This window comes from Chaetura pelagica, unplaced genomic scaffold (assembly GCF_000747805.2).
Source record: "Chaetura pelagica isolate M959 unplaced genomic scaffold, ChaPel_1.0 scaffold88, whole genome shotgun sequence".
In the NCBI taxonomy this organism is placed as follows: domain Eukaryota; kingdom Metazoa; phylum Chordata; class Aves; order Apodiformes; family Apodidae; genus Chaetura; species Chaetura pelagica.
The window spans coordinates 1,511,903-1,535,987 of NW_009954313.1; the positions used below are offsets into that span (position 1 = coordinate 1,511,903).

General features: G+C 37.0%; 1 protein-coding gene across 3 annotated transcripts in view; it reads left to right on the top strand.

Moving 5' to 3' along the window:
• The first annotated feature begins 465 nt into the window (after window positions 1-465).
• Window positions 466-24,085, top strand: part of TBCK (TBC1 domain containing kinase) — a 98,350-nt gene continuing 74,730 nt past the window's right edge. For 2 of the 3 annotated variants that reach the window (XM_010004098.1, XM_010004099.1), the window contains exons 1-2: window positions 510-702; window positions 3,113-3,185. In XM_010004098.1, coding sequence (XP_010002400.1) covers window positions 510-702; window positions 3,113-3,185 — 266 coding nt within the window. Of the gene's footprint in view, window positions 703-3,112; window positions 3,186-24,085 lie in introns of all 3 variants that reach the window. The other variant, XM_010004097.1, reaches the window with a different exon arrangement.

A 24,085-nucleotide genomic window follows, 5' to 3' on the forward strand; every position in this document is an offset into this window, starting at 1 on the left:
TGTTATTGAGTCAGTGTGTGAGCTAGCAGTTTACCTATGGGTAGGGGAAGGAAAAAAGGAATGCCATAGTATAAAGATGCTGGATTAGCACTAAAGCAGTGGCCTGTTGATGCAAGGTGGTATTTTAAAGAGGTCTTTTTTTTTTTCTGTTTGGTACATAACCTACTGTATTGCAGTGGTCCTCTAAAGATTGTTTGTGTTAAAACATTTATCTGCTCCTAAAAATAGTTTTGATTCTTAGATCTGTGTTTGAAACTATCACTGTATTTTCACCTTTCAATATAGTGTTTATGATGCATCAGCACTGTATTATTATTACTAATGTGTTCATTATGCAAAAATGCCCCATTCCCATGTAAAAGAGGAAAAAAACCACAATCGCATTATTTAGTAAGCAACTAGTAAGCTGAGTCAGAAGAATCTGTATCTTTTGCAGATAAATGCTTACTCCATGTTCTCTTTTTAAGGAAGACTAACGGCTCTGAAGGGCTTAAGCCTGTTTGAAAAAGATGTTTCCTCTAAAAGATACTGAGATGGGTGCCTCCACTTTCTTCGCCTCAGCTCTGCCACATGATGTTTGTGGAAGTAATGGCCTTCCTCTGACACCGAACTCCATAAAAATTTTGGGGAGATTTCAAATCCTTAAAACAATCACCCATCCCAGGCTTTGCCAATATGTTGACATTACCAGAGGTAAACATGGTGAGTATCAATTTTAAAAGGAAATTTTATGTATGGTTACAATTATATTTTTGTGAAAATATACGTAAAGGTCACTGAGCAGAATATTGCTATTATAGCCACCAGAAAGTGTCTGACTGTGTGCCCTTGTGACTGGCACTACTGGTGCTTTTGTTTCTTCTCAACAGAGTCAAGGCAGAGGTTAGTTGTCTGCCTTCTTTTGTGATGTGTAGTGCTAACGAATAAAAGCTAAGAACTTTCTTCCTTTTATACCTCTTTGTAAAGTTCTTGTGCTCAATTGCTGTGCCTAGTCTGTGTGAGACATTGAAATACATGTATTTTTTATGTTTGAGCTCTGACACCTGTTCTAATCTTGTGGACATTTCCATGTAACAGGTAAGTTTCTTGTACTTGCTTTGCAGCTCTTGTTGTCTCTCTCATCTTGTGTCTTCACTGCAAGCTTCCCTTATTTGTTTTTATTCTAGCTCTTTAGGATCTCTCCCACTAAAAATTACTTTATTCTAGTACAGATTTTTATTTGAGTAACTGTTTTCACATTTATTGTTAGCTCAAGTAAGGCTTCAGTTGTATTTTTTCTGCTCCAGATGATCTTACTCAGTTGCAAGCTCAGCAGGAGTACAGCTCTTAATTTGCACAGAAAGGCTGCAACACCTGTGACAATTTAAGTGATTGCCCCCTCTAACTTTTAAATCAACAGTGTTCCCATATAAAAAGGCCTTGTATGTATTTGTTTGTTTAGCTACAAATTTTCATAAAGTAGAGCAAGTAATTTTTTTCCCTTTACAATGCAGTATGATAGGATGATTCAGATTTTTAGAAAATGACGATATTGCCAGCTCCAAACACTGAAGTATTCCAAAGAGCAGGGATGTGTGTTTTCATTTGCTCTCAAACTTGTAATTTTTTTATTTTTCTGCAGTCAGGAGATCTACAAAGTTTATTTATTTTCATCTTATTTTTGCTAGTACCTGTTTAAATGGAAACTGGGATTTTCTTACATTGCTTGGGATGAAAGGTTAAACATTAACTAATGCAACATTTAGTAAGTTAAAGGTCTGGTTAAATTGGAAAATGTCATCTTTTTGACAATGAAGAGTCAATGAGATGAAGGTTTATGAGTGTATGTAAACATGAAGGAGAAAATACCTTCTGATTATTGAAGTAACTTGAATAGCAAATAAAATGTCTAACCATGAAGCTGGGAGACTGTTCTGTTCCTAGTGGTTGAAATAGCAGTTAATAACTTTCAAATAATGTAGCAAATTTTATTATTTTGATACTGACAGAATTTTTCATTTATCAATCCTCTGCATAGTGATTTAGTATTATTTTTCTCACAATTGTCAGTTTTTACTCTTACAGAGAAATATGAAAGCAGGCTAAGAAAACAATGCAAAAAACCCCCAAATTTAGATGTATCCATTGTCCCCAGAAGGCCCTCAAAAGGGGAATATAAAAGTAATAAAGAACATTCAAACTGATATTTTAATATTATTTTTTTCTTTTGATGGGAAAAATAAACTCTTTGTAAATCTTTGCTAGCATTATAGAAGGCCTTTCCAGATTTTTTTCTTCCAAAGAAAGCTTTAGTTGTCCTGTGATTTCAAAAAGGAGAAGCAAAGAGCTGAGTAACAAGCATTCCAACCTTAACATGACGACTTGTGTTCTCAAAGTATTTTCCATCTTTATCTTACTGTTATTATCTTCTTATAAAAATGTGTTTGAAGTAGTTTTGTCAGATTCATTTTTTAATCTGAACACTCACTGCTAGCTGTTCTATGAGTAGTGGAAGTAGGAAAGCCTGGCTTCTTTAGGAGTTATCTCACACCCTCATGGAACATCTTGCACCTTTGTCTTTTACTACTTTGTAATTCCTCTTGTCAGTGCAGCAATTTTTTGTCTTTTCTTCTGTATTTAGAGCTAACCTTCAGAACATGTGGGACCCCTAAAAATCCTATAGCTGTTTGTTGGGCAAGAGGGACTAGAGTTAGTAATGTGCTGTTTGTCTCATCAGGACTGCAACTCCTCTCTTGCTCTGAGTCTCTTCTCTCAAAGCTGGTGTTATTTTGAGTGTCTCTTTCATCAACTCAGCTACAGATTTCTGCAAATTTATAGATGCTTATCTTCTTCGCAAACTCTATTTGTAAGTCAAATCTGACTGATGTTGGCTGAGCAGTTTAGCATTTACTAGAAGGTTACTGAATGGATAAATTTACAGTACTTTGCATGAGGAAACAGGAGAGAGAATCTACTGTATCTCAAAAATCAGAATGATGGTGATATCCAGAAGTTTTACATCATTCACATTTAATTACATGTAATTTTCTGTACAATGTACCTCAAAATACTTTTAACATCTGCCAGGTAGGTAGACTGTGATGTCTGTACTTTTTTTTTTTTTTCCACTTAGAAAGGCTGGTTGTGGCAGCTGAACACTGTGAAAATAGTTTGGAAGATTTGCTACGAGAAAGCAAGCCAGTCAGGTAAGGTGTCAAGCTGAGATCAAATTCACTCACAATAATTTCACATATCATCTGTGACAAAGTCCCAGACCTTTTAATAAGCTTTTGCGGTTTATATAAATTTTACTCTGTGGAAGTTTAACCTGAAGATATTGTTTATCAGACATATCTGAAAAAATGAGTACTTAATTCCGTAGGATTCTAAAAGCTAGAAGAGTTATGGGGAGCTTGCTTGGGGTACTTTGTAACTCATAAAATTCTGTCTTGTAGCAGTAGTTTTGGGGTTTACTTTTTGAAATAAAATCAGACCCATGACAGGATAAACATCTTCAACATCTTCCTAAGAATTAATTTTAAGATTTTCTGTCTGCCAGATAATAAAATACGACTTTCAGTAGGAAGAAAAGAATTTGGTTTCTGTTTTTTATATGCGGAAATGTGTTAATTTATTAAATAGAAACTGGGACAGGATGTTGGATATATATTTCAGGAAAGTGGTAAGTGCTTTAAATTTGGGTTATCAGTCACTTCAGCAAGGCTGTGGTCAAAACCAAGTCCAAAGGCTGAATGTCAACAATACTTGTTTTCATACTGGGATGTATAAAGTTGTTGAGATGTATCTTTAAAGAAGCAAGGAAACAAACTCCCAATCAGACTTGTTGCTGATAGTGTTATCTGTAATGTTAAAGTCTGTCACTGTTACCTTTGGAGCCAAAAAGTGATCTCTTGTCCTAGACAATAAATATGAGCAGTGAAAGAAGAAAAACATTATTTCCATTTTGATGCATTATAGGCTAACTGGTTATTTGCAGAGCACACAAATACATAGATATAAAACACATTTACATAAATCCAAAGTATATTCCTGGTAGTTTCTGAGAAGTTGATAACAAGCATTAGGTTTTATCTCTCTTGATACATGTGCAAGCATAAACATGGTGATTACTCAGTAAAATAACAAATTTTTATGTGTCATCCCAGGTAGCCTTAGGCATCTCAGATGGGCTGTATTTGAAAGTCCAGACTGACTTTCTGTGACTCAGCCCAAATTAGATTTTTATAAAGGGAGTATTACTGGATCTGTAACCTTTTGAGCCCTGCAAGCCCCAAATAGGATGCTACCCATGTTGTCTGACTGAGATAAGTTAAGTGCAAAATGCCCTGTGCCTTTGTGTTAGCCCTCTGTGAACTTAGTTTGAGGAATGTTAGGCAAATGTAGCTTCCATAAGAGATACTTAACTATAAAGGACTTTTCATGTGTGATATATATTACAGCCTTTCACACAGTTTTGCATCAGGTTCCTATTGTGCAAAGCTTCAGAAATAGTTAAAGCATCAGAAGCTCTTTACTCTTTCATTCAATTCTCACACTGTGCTTTGAGCACATGTATCTTGGTGTCAGATGAGAGGCAGCCCAGACTGCTGCCTCTTGACTCTTTTTGAAAAAACATGAATGTAACTAATTTTAATTTGCCTTGAATGCTTCATACAGTATACTTATGTAGATTCTCTGACAACTTTTGTTGCCGTTTAGTCCTGCAGCCTTAGAATTGCAAGGGACAAGGTGTCCTTTGCTAAAGGGGAAAACGTATTTCTCTATCATAGTTCAATAAAACTTCCTCATGTACAACTTTGGTTTTTTGACATCCTGAGAGAAGTTACTCAGTTTCTGACAGTTACCTCAGCTATTGGAGCTGTGGCTTCATTGAGAGTAAATGCATAAACCTGGCTTTATTTTTTTCCTCTTAGCTTGAGAGAGGTTTTGCTGAAATAAGTTATTCTACTGTCTGATCATTTGTTTAAAGAGCTGACTAGGATTTCTTCTTATAACACCTAAGGTACAGACCTAAAAAATAGCCTATATGTATGTTCATAGCTTTAAGAGACATTAGTGATTCATCTACTGTAAAGTACAGCTTTTGCAGTAGTAAGTAAAAGATAAATTATGTTCATTGCAAATTAAGTTTCTTGCATGAATGATGTTTTCCCTTCTATTTTTTAATGAAAGCAGACATTTTTGGTTCTTATGTGAGACCCATAAATTTCCAGAAATAACTCTGTGGACCAATTCCCAGTTATTAGTTATGTGATCTGTCTATATCAATTACTTTGGAGGGAAGAATTTGGCTTTTTCCATGTATTCTGATTGTAATGGTCAATGATAGTTTAGCTGGTTACACATCCGGAGTTGATGTGTATGCTATTGCAATTAATTTAATAAATTGTTTATGGAATGCGAGAAGCTGCCCTTCTGGTTTCTAGATTAATTTTCCTTATGCTTGCCAGTAACCTAAGTCCTTTGCACCTGTACCTCAAGCTGATGTAAAATCGGCAGGAAATCTTATGTTAGTGCTGAAATTCAAGACATTACCTTATGGACTGTCTGTCTTTCCATACATACTGGAAAGTGGGCCATACAGCTGTTGGGTAGTTATCTGCAGTTAATCTTTCCTGAAGTCATGCATTAAGTGTAGCATACATTCCTTAGTATACAAATTATATTTTAAAAAAGAAATGCAATGGAGCTCAGTTCAATGAACTGCAGTTTCACCAAGTTTTCTAATTCTAATGAAACAGTTGCACGAAGTGGCAAAATGCTGGAAATTAGAGTTCTAACCATTTACCTGATCTACTCTTTCACAGTGCAGTAAGTCATTTTACTGAGCATACCACCAAAAATTTTCTAGAACTTGGACTTGTGATATATTCAAGAATTCATTAATTATCTAATAATACTGTAACAGCAGTTTCCAGGAATCGCAAAGGTGTTTTGTCATTGTCCTCAGTTAACATGCTCAACTCTACTTTCAAAGGATATTGTAAGTAAGAGTCCGGTAATTTATGGGCAGATGCCCCTTCTAGGATCCCTAATATGTATGTGCTGCTGCTAGAACTCTCAGGGTAAATATCAAGAGCTCTCAAATGGGTGAAGTAAGTTGCCTCTTTGTAATTCTTGCCATAGGTAACCAGTTGGAGAACAGGAATTTAATATTACTCTTCAGCGTTTACTGTGTTTTGTTCAGGGGATAGCCATAAGGGTATCATAGCTACAATTAATGCTTCCAAAAGTGACATTAATTCCACTTTTCTATACTGATCTTCCACAAGGCATCACAATAAGAGCAGGGGAGGTATTTTTGAGTGGTATACCACAGGGAACTCACACTGCAACTATGGATAAGAGTCTTAGGATAGGGTAGGAAAAGAATTTTAGGCATTGAGATGTTATTTTTTACCAGACTAGTCCCAGTATATCATCCTGTTTGCTGTTACTCTGAGTCAGAGAAAGTATGCACTTAATTTTAGTTTATAACACATTAGTGCAAAATCAGCTCTGACTTGTATTGAGGAGTCAGTTATGTTTTACAAGGACTAGCAATTTATGTACATAGTCAAGCAAAAATAGTAAATACCTGATTTAAGCTCATAATAGTTTACTACTGTTCCAAGGTTTGAAAATGTGTCTCAGTCTGGCTGGCTTCCTCTATGTCATCTTGTGCATGCAAGGTTTTTCCTTGTGAATGAATTGAGACTAACAAAAAATTGTGGTGGGTAGAAGTTTTGTACTTCAGCAGTCTCACTAAGGGTAGTTTTCATGTTTATGATAGTCAAAATTTTAGTAGTTTTTCAAAGTTGCTAGTTGCTTTAGCAGTGTTGATGCCACAGACCGGAATGTAAGATGTGACTCTTTTTAAGGTTGCACATCTTTTAAACACATTTAAAACTACTCCTTCAGGAGTAGTCCTCCAGACGGTGTTAAAGAAGTTATTTTTTTCTGCTCCCGTGCTGTTACAATAGGAGTTGTAAGCTTTTCCTTTTCTGTCATGCTTGAAGTATGTTTCTTCTTTGAAGAAGCTGATCTGCACTTGTATTCATAATAATAAAAATGCCAGCAAATACTGACATTCAGCAGACTTTTGGCATCTACAATAGAGTTCCTGGATTGGTCTTCAGTTTGTGGCTTGGGCAGTCTAAGCCTATTCCTTTCTTCAATAAAATATAGTTGTCATGTGTTTTGAAAGTCATGGTTTTGAAAAATTACTAGTGAACCATCAGAGATACAAGGTATAGTTTGTTATACATGGAACATTTGATGAGAAACAGAGTGTGTCTGCAGCTGTTTACTAGTTTGGAGAAAACACGATCCGACTGATTCGGATGAGTACATTTTATTTGGCTGTATTAAACAGTTGTCTGCTCATTGATTAGATTAGATTTCTTCATGCCATCCTTACAGTTAATGTGCTTTTGGCAAACTTGAAGTGAAACTATGCTACAGAAGAAATTCTTAGATGGTGCAGGGGGGAGGGAGAAGCAATTTCTGAGTAGCCAGGGATTCTTCAAAAATATTGTAGGACAGGTGCAAGTCATCAAAAGTCTGAAGGTTTTACATGATTTGACTTGAAGAGCTGCATATGAACAAAACTTCAAGGGCTGAGTGTGTTCTGTTTTGAATCAAGTCTGTGTTGGAATTTCACATGAGAAATCCATATGTCATAATGAGGCTGCATTTAGCAAAGATAAATTATGAAGTATTAAAATTAAGTAGCATCAACAAACAAACTTCTTTTTTTTTTTTTTTTTCCTAAGCATGTGTGAGAGTCTCTGGTTTGGACAATTAGTGTCTGTAGAGTTTTAATTTCTTGCCCATGCTATACTTCCAAAGCTATGATGAAAGATTAGGCGTTAGTTCAGACTTGTTTATATATTGTCCAGTGATGCTTTTCTTCATATAGGAGTGCTATTTTATTTCTGTAAGTAGTTTTTAGCCTGCCTGCAAGTCTTTCTGTAGCATTCCTTTTAGTGTAGGTTGTCTCCTTTGATTACCATTCCCCTCACAATGAGAAAACAATTGTTTGGAATGAAAAAAGGTTATAGCTTTCATGAGGTAGTTGAGGTGAACATTACTGCTCTTGATATCTCAGTGTCCTTTTTAGGTATGGAACCAAATTCTTTGCTTGTATAGTTGGCTGCAATATTTGATGGCAACACAAAGACATCCCAGAACATATGTCCGTGTCTTCCTTAGCTATGAAATGAAGTAGTGTGTTCATGCTTGTTTCTTATCTTCGTCTCCAGAAAAAAGAAAATGACTAATCCTAATCTTTGATACTATGAAAGTCTCTTCTTGCAATTAAAAAGGGGATATGATGGCTGTATACAGCATAGTCTGTAGATGTGAAAAAAGTGTGCAATTTTGTTTCAACCTTTTGCTCTGCTAGGCTTCTGTAGTTGCTTGTAGACATGTCATACAGATTTCCGTGCTAAAAGCAGTATTAAAGATCTTGAGCTGAAGATGAGTTATGCTGAGTTAATTAAGAACAAAAGTAGCGGATGGAGGGTTTTGAGTCTTCAGTATTTGGTGAAAGCGGATGTTGAATTTCTATCACAGACCAAACATCATCCTCAGCAGGAGGGTGGGTTCATCCTGCAGGGATATTTCTGCAAGAAATTGTATAAAGATCAGTGTTAAAATTCCATTCTACATAAAAGAGCAAACAACTAATAATGAGCTAATGGCTGAAAAAAAGTCACATTTGTACTGTGCAAACCTTACTGGATTTAAGCCACAATATTAAGCTTAATTTATTATAGTTGTGTTTAGAATTAAAATTGCCTGTAGACTTGTGAGAAGATAATGTGGTTAGTGTATGGTTATTCTGACTTAATACAGTGTTTGACACTTCATCCTCCTTTTAGGAAGGAAGAAAAGGAGCTAGCACTCATTAAACTTTCTATACAGTGCATAGTTCTAGAAAGAGACTATTTTAAAGTTGAACTTCTTGTATTTGGAACTACTGAGCAATGTCTTCAGGGGACCATTTGTCACTAGGGATCAAACAGCTGGTTTATTTAGATGCATCGATATGCTTGCAAACATCTCTAACGTCATTGTGGTTTTGAGATCATCTGTGCATATGGATGTTCTCTCCTTGGGTACAAGCTCCTCTGTTTTAAATTGCAAATAGACCCAGGCTTGTGCCTTTGCTCTAAGATCTTGCTTTTGCTCTCCTGCCTTGAAACTGCGTTAGTCACATACCATTCCTACGTTAGTATTGTGCCAGACTTCAATTGACAGATTTGCAGAATATAACATTATGGGAAACATTGCATAGCCCCTTTTTCCCTGCCCTGTTATTTTGTGCGCACCATGTTGTGAGCACATCACTAAGCTAATTGAATTTCTTGGCTCCTGGACCAAAAGAACCTTCAGATGGACAGATACATGTACAGATGGAAGGAACTTGTATTGGCACAGAATATATGCACGTGCATCTGTGTTTATAGCTAGATTGATACCAGGGTCTTGGGAGATTGCTGTGACAGGAGTGTATGGAAGGCTGGCAGGTCAGGCTTGTTTCAAGATACAAAACTGTTAATTTCATTCATTAATAGCATACATCTTGTTAAAGGTTAACTCATACATGTTATAAATCATCATTATGTACACAAAACTGTCAAACACATACTGTAAATTGTGAGTATAAGATACCGTAGAACTGACACTGTACAGTTAACAGTGGTAGCTGTGGCCTTTGGTGGTTCTTGGAAGCCAGGGTAGTCAGGCGTGAGAACTCTGAGTGAAATAAGAACCAGTGTGGACTGAGTCCTGGTTGATAGTAAATTATCCTTCAGCCAGCAATGTGCCCTTTTTGCCAATGGAATCCTGGGATGCATAAGGAAGAGTGTGACCACTAGGTTGAGAGAGGTCATTCTTCCCCTCTACTCTGCCCTGGTGAGGCCACAGCTGGAATACTGCATCCAGTTCCAGGCTCCCCAGTTCAACAGAGACAGGGAACTACTAGAAAGAGTCCAGCGGAGGGCAAAAATGCTTGGGGGATTGGAGCATCTTTCTGATGAGGAAAAGCTGAGGGAGCTGGGACTCTAAAGGGTGGGTGCAAGAAAGATGGAGCCAGACTTTTTTTTTTTTTTGGTACTTCCCAATGACAGGACAAGGGGCAATGAGCACAAGCTGGAACATAGGAAGTTACATTTAAATATGAGGAAAAACTTCTTTACAGTGAGGGTAACAGAGCCCTGCAGCCGTCCACCCATTGAGGTTTGTGGAGTCTCCTTCTCTGGAGATATTCGAGACCCATCTGGATGCAGTCCTGAGTAATGTGCTCTAGAGGATCCTGCTTTAGTGGGGCAGTTGGACTAGATGATCTCTAGAGGTCTCTTCCAACTCTGACAATTCTGTGATAGTGTTGTTTTGTGCCTTATATTTTTGTTATCACTACTTTCCCAGTATTCCCTGTACTCCCAGTACTGCTTATTATATTTTATGTTTTATATTTTTCCAGTCATCCTTCTTGTGTGTTTGGGAGCATGTCCTGCATGTTTACAGTCTGCTGTGCTTCTCTTGCCCTTCTGTCTAGCAACTTTTGTTGTGTTTATTTCTCCTACTTGCAACTGTATCCATTTCTGTTTGCCTTGTTGGTGATCACATTTCACATATCACTTTCAAGGAAATGTAATCTTAATTATATGCTGATTAATACATTTCTAATATATAGACACAGGCATCTGCTTTGGCTACACTTGTTTGTTTTTACCTCTCTAGATAGGCATTTCCTGCTTGTTGTGATGATGCATACTGGGACATAGATCAAAGAGATGCACTTCTAATGTCTTTTAGAATATTAGTTGTTAGCAATAAGAGTCCTAACATCACTATTGCCTATTGGCCTAGTTGCAAAGTCCCTTTGATCACCTTCATTTGCAGACTGTTGATCTCTTGGAACTTTCAGTTCTGTTTCACTTTTGTCTAACACCTGTTCCATCCAGACTTCTAGAGCTAGCTACTAAAATGTACTTTTTTATGGCTTGTCACCTTAGGTCCTTAGATTATTTTTTTTTAAGTGTGGTACAGCCAAATTGTTTGTTAAAAGCACTGTTGCAAATGCTGTTGATTTACAGGAAATGCCTGGCTTTAGGAGAAGAGCGTTGCACTGTCTCAGAAAGTTTGCATAGTTGCATAATTTAAAAATTCTGTTGCACCTTTATAAAATGAGGGGGGAGGGCAGGGAGTTAATCAGGAATACGGCTTCTTGCCAGTGCTTAATCCTGTCATGCAGAGATGCCTATAGTCCAGTCTTTCTCTCAAAGACTGAGAAATTTGTATACAGATTGCTTTATTGCTTTTTTACAAAGTTATAGGTGCTTTTCGTGCTATCCAGTAACTTCTAAATAAGAAAGCATGCTCAGTTATCATTCCTACTAATATCGGTACTTACTGGACTTATTGGTTATATTTGTTTCTTTGGAATTACTTTTCTTTTTTCTTTATAAACATTCTTTTTTTAAAAGTTTATTAACTTCTAGTATATTAGATCTGCAGCTAGTCTATAAAGAAGTAACCATCAGGTATGCCTTGCTCCCCTCTTTTTTTTTTAACTTGCGGTGCTTCACAGAACTGAATAACAAACTGAAATTTCAAAAAATTAATAACAAAGAATCAATCCTGTCTGGCTGCAAGGACAGCATTATTTATTGTTAGCTAGTCGCAATTTCTACAGCTGTCAGTTCAGTTCAGAGCTGCAAGAAAGTTAACAGCATTAATAACTACAACCTCAGTGTTTCTTTTAAAAAAATTTCATTTACTAGATTCTTAATGAGATTTTTCTTATCTACATGAGACACCACAGAAAGAATGAGAATCTATCTGCTTATATAGTGAAGTAAGTGACTCATTACTTCTGTTTCACTGGGAAGGAGAAAGTTAAGCAAAATTTGAGCCTCATGCCATAGATATAGGTCTTCCTTAAAAAAAAAAAAGTTAAATATGCAATTGCCCATTGTAAACTTAAATGGGAGAAAGCATCCTCATGATCTTAAAATGGTTGTTTAATACATGGCCCTCAGTTGCAGTAGGCAAGAGTCTTCCATGCTGAGAAGCTAAGCATGTATATCCCCTGGCCATGGTGTAAGAAGCTGTGGACAGCTGCAGCTTGGGCATTTGCTCCTGCTTGTGCCCTCCTGGTGCTGTGCATTGGAGTTCATACAAGAAATGCTGCCTGAGCTTGACAGCTGGCTTAGTCAATGGGACATCCTGTAGGTTGGCTGTACTCCACTAGGCCCACAGTGCTAGTGTGTCTTTGTGGAAGCCAGGAGCATAGGTTGACAGGAAAAGATCAGGCGAAAAAGTCTTGGGTGACCTGTACTAAGAAAGGAGACCTTTCTCAGGCTATCTCTTTATTAGCAAGAAATGTCCTGCAATAGGAGTGGATGTGTAAAGCAAAGTGTGCTATACATTTTTAGGGGTGCTGATTCCAAATAGCTCCAGTTTTATCTGCATCAAATGCCCATTGACAGCTGCAGAGCAATATGCGAGTTCCTAATCCTGCCTTCTGGTTCATCTAAAACTAATCCAGTTTGTGTGCTCTGAAACCACTCTGTCAAGCATGGTAGGAGGGGCTGATCAAGAGGGTATACTTTAAAAGTATGCTATACAGCTCCTTAAGTTGCCTTGAACTCTCTGCTGCAAACACAAAACTTGAGGTTTCTGTTCTCATTTGTTTAATTTAAATAAAGTCTGGTTTTGCATAAGCTGTGGAAAGCTGTGAGCTGGCCCTACGTAAGGAGCTTATGTATCCCCTTTGCTAATTATCAGAGTAACCTGTAAGTAGTGTCAAGTGTCTCCTCTTTTTATCTTAGTTGCTCGTAATTCCTGACAGTTAGAAGTAATTTTCAAGGGTGGGATACCTACTTTTAGTGCAGAGTGAAACAAGGGACGGTAGAAGTTGTGGGACGTAGTTCTTGCTTTACTTTATATTCATGGAATTAGTGATAAGATGTTGAAGTAAATGAGAGTAGTTGATTCTTGTATGAACTTTTGTATGTTTGTGTGTACTTGTTCGGGGAAAAGATAATTATTTTTACCTCAGTTATCTCTACACATTATTTAGTTTGAAATAAAGTACCTGTGAGGTTGCTCACTTTTGTGTTATGAGGCACTATAGTAAGATGGCATCGCATTTATAACCCCTTTATTTGTTCTTGTGCTATTTCCTTGACCATCTTCTGCCATTGTGTGTGTGTGTGTTTGGGTTTTTTTTAGCATAATGATAATGCATACTTTCAGCGCAGACTTTCTTTTCACCACTTGAGGATTCTGGCCTGATAGTCATGAGATCATCTTTAATGTCTGCAGATTATTCCTTGGCTGCTTCTTGCACTGAATTATGTATACAAGAAGACTGTTCTGCTCAGAGAAACTAAATTATTAAAGGGAGCTCAGTTCTTCAGTTTTTAGGTCTTTGAAGAAGAGGAATGAACTCTCTCTTTTTTCATGGCTTGAGTGTTTTGAGAGTTCCTTTAGCTTTTTGTGCACTGAAGAGAGATTTTGGATGTTTTTTAATCACCAAAGAGAAAAGATGTTAGATTCATTCAGAAACAGAAGATGTGGTTTTGAGGATTCCGTTGTTACTAATACTTTCATTCTTAACCATGTTACTCAGTAATTCATAATACATGATATTTGAATTCAGGCAGTATGTTAATGGTTGGGAGCTCCTTGCTTTGGGTGCCTGAGTATGAAAGCTGCATTTCCAGAACCTCATCTGGTCTGTTCTCTTCCAGCATAGTGAAGAGTTGCACATCAGTCCAAGATGGGAGAGGTTCAAAGATAAGGAAAACACTAGATTGTGCAGTACCTGCTTGCTCTGTGATTAATTTATGTTTGGCTTCCAGACATATCTGCAGTTTGTGCAAGTTTATGATAAAGTCAAAAATGTGAATGCTTTCCTGTTAGCTCTCCGTAATACTTTGCAGTCTCCAGAAGAAGTCATTCAGGTTTAAAACTCACTAAAGGAAATCTAGGCATTGGGTTTGTTGGGGTTTTTTTGTTTGTTTGTTTGTTTTAATTTTAACTCGTCAAACACTTTGATCTGCAGACTTAATATGATAACAATGAAAAATGAGATGAGCACTGGGGACATGTTTCTTTCCTATAGTTAGGCTATGGCTATACATTTGGTGCCTTTCTGTACCAAATTTCCATCAAATATTTAGCAGACAACCTTATCTTGATTTTATTTCCTAGTGACTTCTGAAATCTCATTTTTCTTCTGCTCTTGTAATTATATCAAAGATGATAAACAAATGGTACAAGCCAACTTCATCTGTTTTGCCAGCACAGCATTTACAGAGGTAATAAAACACTGTTTTTGCTTTTCTTTATGGGGAAAAAGTGCCATATGCATGTACTTACGAGCAGAGAAGCTAATATGTAAACAGTCTTAATGAAAAAAAATAAATAATTTTTTTATAGACAACTCTTAAAGCAGACTGGGAATATTCTGTGGATATTCACAAATTCATTTATTGGAATGCATACATTTGTTATAAACTAAGAACTATATAATATAGGAATGGAAGCCCCTGATGAAGACTCAAGCAAAAGCATTGCTTCCAATTAAAGTATCTTTACCTTTTTAGTCTTGTGAATGATGTCACTTTAAGCAAAAACTTATTAGAAAGCATCCTCTTAGTAATGATATTGCAAAATAATTTATCTGCTTGTACTTGAAAGTCTGACTAGACCTTTAGTCTTCTAATGATATGGTCGCAGTGTTGTTCCTAAGAGCAAATGTAGGTTATAATCTGTTCCCCATCATAACGAAAACTTGAAAATGTTGCTGTTTGTTTCTGAATAAATCCTGCTCTGACAATTATTTTTGTAGCAGAGAGTCCTGAGCTCTAATAAAAAGTTACCTTTTATATTGTGGGTATAAGGTTACAAATTCCAGTTTATGAGGCTTGAGTTCTCTCTGGATAAAGACAGCAGTGGCAGGAGAAGAATCTTCTGTCATCTTGTTGAACTAAGCCTGAATAGTATAGCAGTTCAGGGTGAAAAGAGGTTACTTTAGTATCTGAAAATAACATATCCTCAAGCATATGAACATTTGCTTTATTAAGACAGTGCTTCAAACGTACAGTCAAAGGTGGCCCACTGATACTGCTCTTTCATATGTACATGGCTGTGCCTTTGATTAAGAAAATGTTTTCCTTCTGGCCTTGGTATACAGAAGGAAGCTGCACTGAGTTAACTGCACAGTAAGCCAGTTCTGGTAATATCCTCCCATCCACCCTACTTCCCTTTTTTCCTGGCAAAGGTCATACTAGCAAACTCTGTGCAATATTGCCTGTTTTCTTATGGGAGGAGGCAGAAAAGCAGTGATGAAATTAATCAGCAGTATCCTGTCAGCAAACCTTTGAAAAGTGGTAATTTTGAGTGACTAATGCAAATAGCACTGAGACTTGCTGACTTTACAGGATTGCTGCTGAACAGCCATGTGGTAGTGTCTATTTTAAGTGTAGTATTAAAAGCTTTGGGTGACTTTTGGATTTTCATTGGGTGGACTTAACAACACAGGATCAGTAGTTTTGAGTTAATTCCTGTAATTTCTGGTAACTCTGGTTCAATTAGAAATTAATACCTGGGCATTAAACACTATATTTGTTTCTCAGGGTGGATTCAACAATCATTAAAGATATAATCTGTCCATAAACAGGGAGAGAGGAAATAATCTTAATACCTTTATAGTGAATTATTATGGTGGCTATAAAAAATTGTGTTCTTTCCCTTGAAAGAACACTTTAAACAAGCCTGAAGTCAACATAGTATCGCCATAATTTACGTTAGGTCAACACTTATACTTAAAAGTTATACTTTAAAAAAAAAAGTTGACATTCCACTGTATAACTGACAATCCATAATGCAAAGTAAGCTTATTTTTAAAGTGATTTTTTTTTCTTCAATCATTACAGGTTTTTAGGGCAAAAATGTGGAATAATGGTGTTTTCTAAATTTAGTCTAATTGAAGTAATTATTTCATATTAGTAATAGCCTCAAAACATTTGTAGTGGTAGAAAAGAATAATAGGCCAAATTGTGTTCTGTTAACTTCTGAGTGGAATTTGCAGCACTAACTGATACCTTTTTTTTTGATAGTCTTATATGCCAACTTGAGCCATTGGAAACAGTGCCTTCACAGCATGTGTGTATTGTACAGTCAAAGGAGATCTTATCCTTTGGATTTTTGGTTTGAAGGAGGTTTGCAAGGATTTGACCCTTAAAATAGCTATATTCTCAGAGATTCCAGATCTCCACACAGGTTGTGTGGAAGTTGCTAACGTGTTAACTGAATCTTGATTTTTATGATGTAAAAGTGATACTGAAACAAGAGTGTTTCTTGGTTTTAATCTCTGCTGTTTGTTTCCCAGAGTTGGGGTATTTTTTTGGTAGGGAGGGGAAATAGATTTCTTCAACTTCTTCAACTTTCCTACCATACAGAACTCCTGCATACATCAGGTTGTGCATCAGCAAAATTTATTAGCATCACAGTGCTGCAATGATCCAGGTGATGAGCTGGCTGAGGGGTAATGAAAATGTTTTGTGGAGCACCTTACTTTGATGCTTGATGCCCACTTTCCCAAGTCTCTCACCACCTTTTATACTGCCATATATGCTGAAAGGATGTGGCATCACTAGTGAGTTACAGGGATCACATGGACTTTGAAAAGAATAAGTATTCTTTTTCTGTAATTTTTACTGCAGAGTCAGCATTGCCAACTCTTGTCATTGTATTGTAACTAGCATTTGGTGTTTTTAAAAATGTCAGGTTAGTACAGTTAGATCACTTAGATGCGGTTACTTCAGAAAATTTTCTTTGAGAGAAAAATCTTATGTGAATAGCTGTAATCATGAGCTGTTGTAATCCTTCTAATCCCCTGTGTACAAGTAGAACTATTCCTTTTGAAATCAGTCTCATGAATTTGTGGACCTGGTGGCTTCTTTTATTATTATTTATTTGTCACTCTGAATCAGGCATCTACCTTTTCTAATGGTTCCCATGGAATGAATTTGTTAATTTTGTTTTAGTAACAAAGGTTACAGTAAAAAAATCCAAACCCATGATTTTGGTGTACCTTCAACTCTACAAGCTGAGATGATTTTGACATGATCTTTGCTAGGTCTATTACTTTTTCTGTCATTATTCTCTATTTAAACATGAAATATTAGGTCTGTAAGTATGAACAGATTGTCAGCACATAAGAATTATGACAGGGCAGGATTTGGGAAGCAAGCAAAGTTTGCTTGCTACAAAAGTCACTTTCAGACTTCATATAGACTTGAGTGCCTTCAAAAGCATTGGGTCTGAACCAGATGCTAGTAGTTGCCAATTAGCATGTTGGCTTGCTAACAGCAATTGTTTTTCAGATACATCTTTTAACATGGAAGAAGGTGAGGAAATAGGCGCAGCCTACTGTGTAACCATTCATCATGCATCTTTAGAAGTCACTTTTCCTTCAATGCTTGCATGGTTTAAGGCTCTGGTAAAATGCTTAATTGTACCATTTACTGTATAGTATATGTTTATTAGACAAATGTGAAGGCCTCTATACTTTAGAGTGCTGAAACTTAGCATATTCAAGAAATTGGTGCATTCAGATACAAAGGAATGGTACTCCTTGCCTAGAAAATTGGATTTGATGTCTGATTTGGAACTAACTTAACAAAACAACTCTGAGCAGCTGAGGATCTCATTTAGTGCCTTTAAAGGAACCATATCCTAACTGCAGTTAATTCCCTTAATTGGTGTTTATATGTTGTCTGATTGGTTTTCTAAGCCTGTTAGATTGTGATAGACTGCCAGGATTGTTGACCACAAAATGCATGGCCTTTTAAAGGTGCATTTATTTGTTCAGATAAAGCCCAAAAGAAAACAAAATAAAGATTTCTGGAGATGTGTATTCAATGGATCTTAATTCTACCTCTAGATTTTACCAGTTCATACCATTTGGAGAAGGAGAGGAGAAGGTGAGATGTGGTATTCCTTTTCATGAAATGTTGGCAATGCAACGTATGATGTGTGTATATAATGCTATTGAAGTTCTTTATTGTATATTTGGAGGTAATTGTCTTGATTTTCATCCCATTAGGGCCTGTTCTCTTATTGTCACCTGTAGATCTAGTTCTATTGTGTTAGTTATCTCAGAATGTATAAGTTTTCGTAAGAATGCAGAATCTGTGACCTAGTTTTTAATGACAGCTGTTTTACCTAATCCTTACATGTGGTGACTGAAATTTTGTTTATTTCATTGCACGTTTTGGTCCAATGAAAATATCATTTTTTCTTTTACATATGAGCCAGCTGAGTTTAAGATGCAAAAAATTACTTCTCAGAAGGTGATCAGTTGCAAGATCAAAAACTGGGAATGTGGATGTGTCTTTCCCCTTCTGTGCATTAAACCAGATGGCACTAAAGATTTCATTAAGATGGTGCTTTATAAGGTGTGCTTACTTTTCAAAGGGACTTTGTTTATTTGTTCCCCCAATTTATGGGATGAATGCTGGCTGTCTTAAAGGAATTCAAGGTGCAGTGTTAGAAAATTTTGCTTTCTGAGGAGCAGATTCACTTAAATCATTGAGGGATAATGATCTGAAAAATCGCTTACCAAAAATATTTGTGTGCAATCTGCTGTATATATGAAGTTCTTCATCTGTACCTTCATTCATTGCTTTATGGACTTTTTTATTTTACATTTCAAATTAAGACCTTCATTAAAATGTGGCATCATTTGTGTTGCTTGCAGCTTAGAACTTTAAAAAAGGAATTAAAGGACTTTTTGAGTTTCTTCAGATGGGCAATATGAACTTCTTGAAAAAGTCCTGTGTGACATACCTCTGTGCATGAGTTAGAGACTTCCTGAAGACACTGCCTATAAAATTATTTATTTTATTATTTTTTTTTGGTCCTGGATTCTCTGCTTGTTGCATTCTCTTCCTGTTCATTTCATTCTGATAACGCGAATGCTTTTCCAAGTAAATTGGCACTGTTTACAATCTTAGTCCCTAGTGCTATTTTTTAATCAAACACATAATAAAGTGCCAAATAAACCATTCCCACCTGCATCAAACCCTTTATTTTTTGCATAGGGTATTTTGTAATTTATTTACCCAGGAAGACCCAATTTTTCTGAACATCTGGTTTTCAACCCAGTCCTTTTTATCCAGTTTTCCAGCTGGTTGATTTAGGCATAAGGAGGTCAGATGGCTTTCTTGAGGTCAGTATAGTGATTGTCTCAGCTGGGATTATACCCAAACTTTATAATTTGCTGTAACCACATGGCCCTACCAGTCCTAGCCAGTCTATGCACATTGTTGGTGGTAATGAAACTAACTGAAAATATCCTTTTCTTTGTTTATAGTTTTGCTTGTCTTGAAATAGTGTTACTTTTAAGAGTTCAGAAACATTACATCTGTTCACAACCTGGTTCTGTTCCACTTTGAACAGACACAATTTTTTGTGATTAATTGCCTTTCTGAATTCCAAATGCATGTTAGTTTAACAAATTCTGGGGTAGTGATTGATGACATTGCTGGTTCGTGTTGCTCTGGTGTGCTTCCTCATAGCAGACCCTGTCTGAAACTCCTCTTCAGAAGAGGAACTCGTGGTTTTGCTCCTGTGTATCAGTGCCATAAGCTTCTTAAGACTACTGGTTGCTGTGATTCTCTTCCTCTAGAGTTTACTTGTTTACAACAATGATACAAAGCATGCTGACTTGATGAAGGACTTCCTTAAGCATACATTTCTACATACATACCCTGGAGTTCCAAGTCTGAGGAAATGGTATCATCAGCATAATCTTACCCTGTTTGGTCTTGCTTTGCCTTACTGAAGGAAGTCAAAATAGTTCCAGTTCCAGGTTTTGTTAACATTTTTCTCTTGCTTTGGGTTGCCACTGCATTGAAGAAGCATGACTTAACGCTAATCCACATATACATCTCCAGTAGGTATAAAAATTGTAGGGCTCTCTACAATTAAATAGATGATAAGGCTTGTTTTCTGGTGCCAGTTCTATGTTGTTTCAAATTTTAGTCTCCTGACTCCACTCAGCTCCAGTTTCCAACTGTATGATCTACAGTGCTCTTGTTCTTAAGTATTCACAATGTCATGCATCAAGTAGTTTTATTTTCCCTTCAGCAACCTGTGGTATACATAGGGACTACTGATGCTGGCTGTCAAATGCATTTTTCCAAAATCACTTGTCCTACACTGGCATCAGGTATTTTTTTTGCTTGAAGCTGAAACTTAAAATTGGCTTTCATAATAAAATACATCAAGGAGATCTTATAAACAGAATACTCAGTTGCCATGAATTTCCACAGTAACTTGTGTTGAGGCTTGCATGGGTTGCTTTCTGTTCTGACATTAACAGGCATGATGCTCAGGAGGCAAACTTTTTTTTTCACCCAGAAGCAAGCTTGAATTGAAGAGGTTGGAAGCCAGGAAAATATCAAGGAACATTTCACATAACACTTGGTCACAAATAATAAGTTAATAAATAATGATTCAAACTGAATAATAAATAAAATTGTTGGGGGAGGGGTTATTATTTTTTTTCCCCCAAGAATTCAGAATCCCACCTTTCTGTCAAACTTTCTAATTTCTAAATGTGTTTCCGACCTTTTTTGTTTGGCCTTGTGCTTATGTTGACTTTAATATTTGTTCCCAGGTACTGCTCTGTCACTGCTGGGCAAGCACTCCCACTCTTAGCTCTCCATTTCACTCATTATTTTAGGGGCTTATTGTCTTTACTTGATTCCTAATGAGTCTCTCTTTCCACCTCTCTCTGGTAGTATCTGAACCTTTTGAAGAAAGATAAGAGACTCAGTATGCCTGTTTCTTCTAGTACAACTTTTCCCTTTCACTTTGACCCAGATGCTGTTCTTAGTGAGACTGAAGATTGTAGTGGCTGCACTAATAAGGATCTTACCCACTCCCCCCTGCCGCTCCACCCCCTATCTGAATCCAAAATGTGACAAAAGTGTCTGAAGCAAACAGGTTATTTCATCAGTGGGCTTGCAGCACCACAAGAGGTAGAAACTCTGTGAAAACATCTGTTTCCTGACAGGTTAGGTTCATTATTGAGTAAACTTCCAGGAATTGGTTTTGTGTCCTCAGCAGTAAGAATTCAACATGCTGGAGATCAGGCTGACTGCTAAGTGGAAAAGTTAATGGTTTTTGTGAATGCACAATGCAGCCACCTGTGTACTATTACACTGTGGAAATTAGTCATTTGTCTGGCATAGCTTTTGGTCTGACAAATTCTGGAGGTAGTAATCCTCATTTTTGTGGGTTTTTAAGTCATCTTCCCTTCTCTCTCCACCCACAAACGCCATGCACATGCCTCTTTTAACCATGCTGGTTTTGTAATGTTGGCTGAACTTACTCATATCAACTTGTAGAGATTTATTTTTTTCCCCCTACTTACAAGATGAGTTTCTAAGAAAGGAATTCAATTATCCTTTGTGCTTCCTTGGCTGTGGTTCTATACATTCAGGTTACAGAACTAAAACTGGTATTGGTTTGAATCCTTAAATTTTTGTAATTCTTCATTTCTAGAATGTAGGAACCCAAAATGGTCATGGCAACATTTATTATTCTCCAAACCAGGAAAAAAACAGGCAATTATTAAATTTATTAAATATATTAAATATATTTTAAAATTTATACATTAAATTTATAAATTAAAGCAGTTTGATTTTATATCAGGGTGTAATCCTTTAATTTGAAAGAAACCTCTTTTCAAAAGCCTAGCTGAGTAAGCTACAGCTGAGTAGATATGTTGGTAACCAGTCTGAGGATTAAAATGAAACCTGCTCCTTGAAAATGTGCTGGTAGTTATAGAGAGATCATGACTGCTTTTTTCTGTCTGCAAAATTCTCCTTTTACAGAGAAACTCCTGTTGCTTCTCTCTTCCCTTGGCAGAGACAAAAAGAACATTAAAACAAGTCTTGTTAGAAGAGCTAGGAAATTGAAGGCAACTAGTACCCCTTCAGATCTGCCAGCTGTTGAAATGCATCTCATGCTTTCCTGCTTTTAGGTACTGCCTCCTACCTTTATCTGCCATGAGCAGTGGAATGATTAGTTGTTTAAAGTTGCAACCATGATCATCAGCAGCTGAGGTAACAGGGTGTTTCATGCCACACAGCTGTCATTGCAGCTCTCGTTAAATCAGTGGTGTGGCATAGTTGGTGTCAAACCTGCCTTTTTTCCTATGTCCTTTCTAGTGCTTTTGCTGTTGTGGGATTTTTTTCCCTGCCTCATGTTAAAGGAGGGTGCTGAAACCTCTGCCGTTTGAGAGCCTCAGGGCTAAACCACTCCTCTAGATGTATCACAGTTGAACACTAGCTAGTCTATTGAAAAACAGGCTTCTAGATATTCAGGGAAAAGTTTCTGAATATTCTCAAACCTCACCACCCACACTGGGTATTGTAAATGTCCTCCTCACTTAGGACTATGTTTCTTTTTCTATTTATGTGGTATTGGTTTTTTTGTTTTTTTAAAGGTCAACTTAACCTGAAGCCTGGAAGCAGCTTCATGAGTTCACATTTTGCACTTGCGGAACCCTGTTCCAATGCTTGAAGTGTTGACAGTGACGGTAGAAACTGGGAGAAAGCTGAGCCCCACTGACGCAAGGGGGTAGCCTTGGTAGTCCTCTCCAGTGAAGCAAGGGACAGCTGTTGAACTTGGTCTTGGAGGATTTAGAGCAGAGAGATCCTGTGTGAGCCACTGGAACAGGTTGCCCAGAGAAGGCATGGATGCCCCTTCCCTGGAAGTGTTCAAGGTCAGATTGGATGAGGCTTTGAGCAACCTGATCTAGTGGGAGGTGTCCCTGCCTATCCATGGGAGTTGGAACTTTTCCAACCCCTTTTCCAACCCCAACCATTCTATGGTTCTATGATGGTGCTAAATAAAGGCGATTAGTTTTGTTGTTCGGCCCTTTGCAGTTACATTCAGATCTCGGGGTAATAACCACAAACAGTATGTTTTACCTAATAAATTGTATAATAATTAGATAATGTGCAAGAACACCATAAGGAGCTTTTCATATAGAGTCCCTCTCTCCTGAGGAGCTGGTGAATGTACTTCAGCTTGAGGGTGAGGTACTTGGCTGAACACTTCTGCCCAGCAGTGTAGCCTCAAGAGCTTAAGAACACTGAGAGTTATGTGCAATGAAAAACACTTATCATCTGTGTGTTGCTGGCCATTTTAACGCCATGGAGGATTGATCTTAGAGAGCAAAAAAACCCGATAGTATATTCAGGCACTCGCCTGGATTATATTTCTGTGAATTTCAAGAGAAGATGAAGAATAAATAAGTGGCTGAGTCCCTCTAGTGCCACTATAGCACACTGCATGCCTCAGATACAACGGCTGCAAAATTGCATGTTATATTTACTTTTTTTTTTAATCCAGAGAGCACTTTTTAGGCTAAAATACCTCACGATGTACTGCTCACATGCAATTGTTTCCTTACATGAGTTTTACGTGATTGGTTTTTCATGTCTTGTTTTGCAAAGCTGTGCAAAAAATGAGAGAATTGTTTGCAACTATTACTGTTAATATTTGCATTGCAAGCAAAAAATTATACAAGGAACTGAAGGCTTGTAAGGTATTTTTTTTTTTTTACCAGAGATATCTCTCCCCAAAAATGACTGGAAGGAAACACAACACAGCTAGTGGAATCTGATGCAATGCTGTATAATAAAACTTGGGAGTGGGAGACATGGGGAAGAACAAGTGCCAGTGAGGGAGGCAAGATAGTTGTGGGGTTTTGTTTTCTTTTGGTGGTTATTAGCCATGTGGTTGTGTTTGAAATGCTAAGACCTTGAGAATCAGTGCTAAATGCTATGATCTAAGATACAGCAATGTGGATATATGTTAGATTAGATTCACTTAATGCTTAAAATTTAGATTTAAAAGTGTATATTCACAGCTAGTGTAAAGTAGTATGGAACTCTCCTTCTAGGAAAAACATTAGAGTCTAGAGAATATCTCCATGTAAGGTAACTTAATGTTGACCTTGGACTATTATTAAAACAGCTCTTTTAAGTATTTCTGTGTTGCC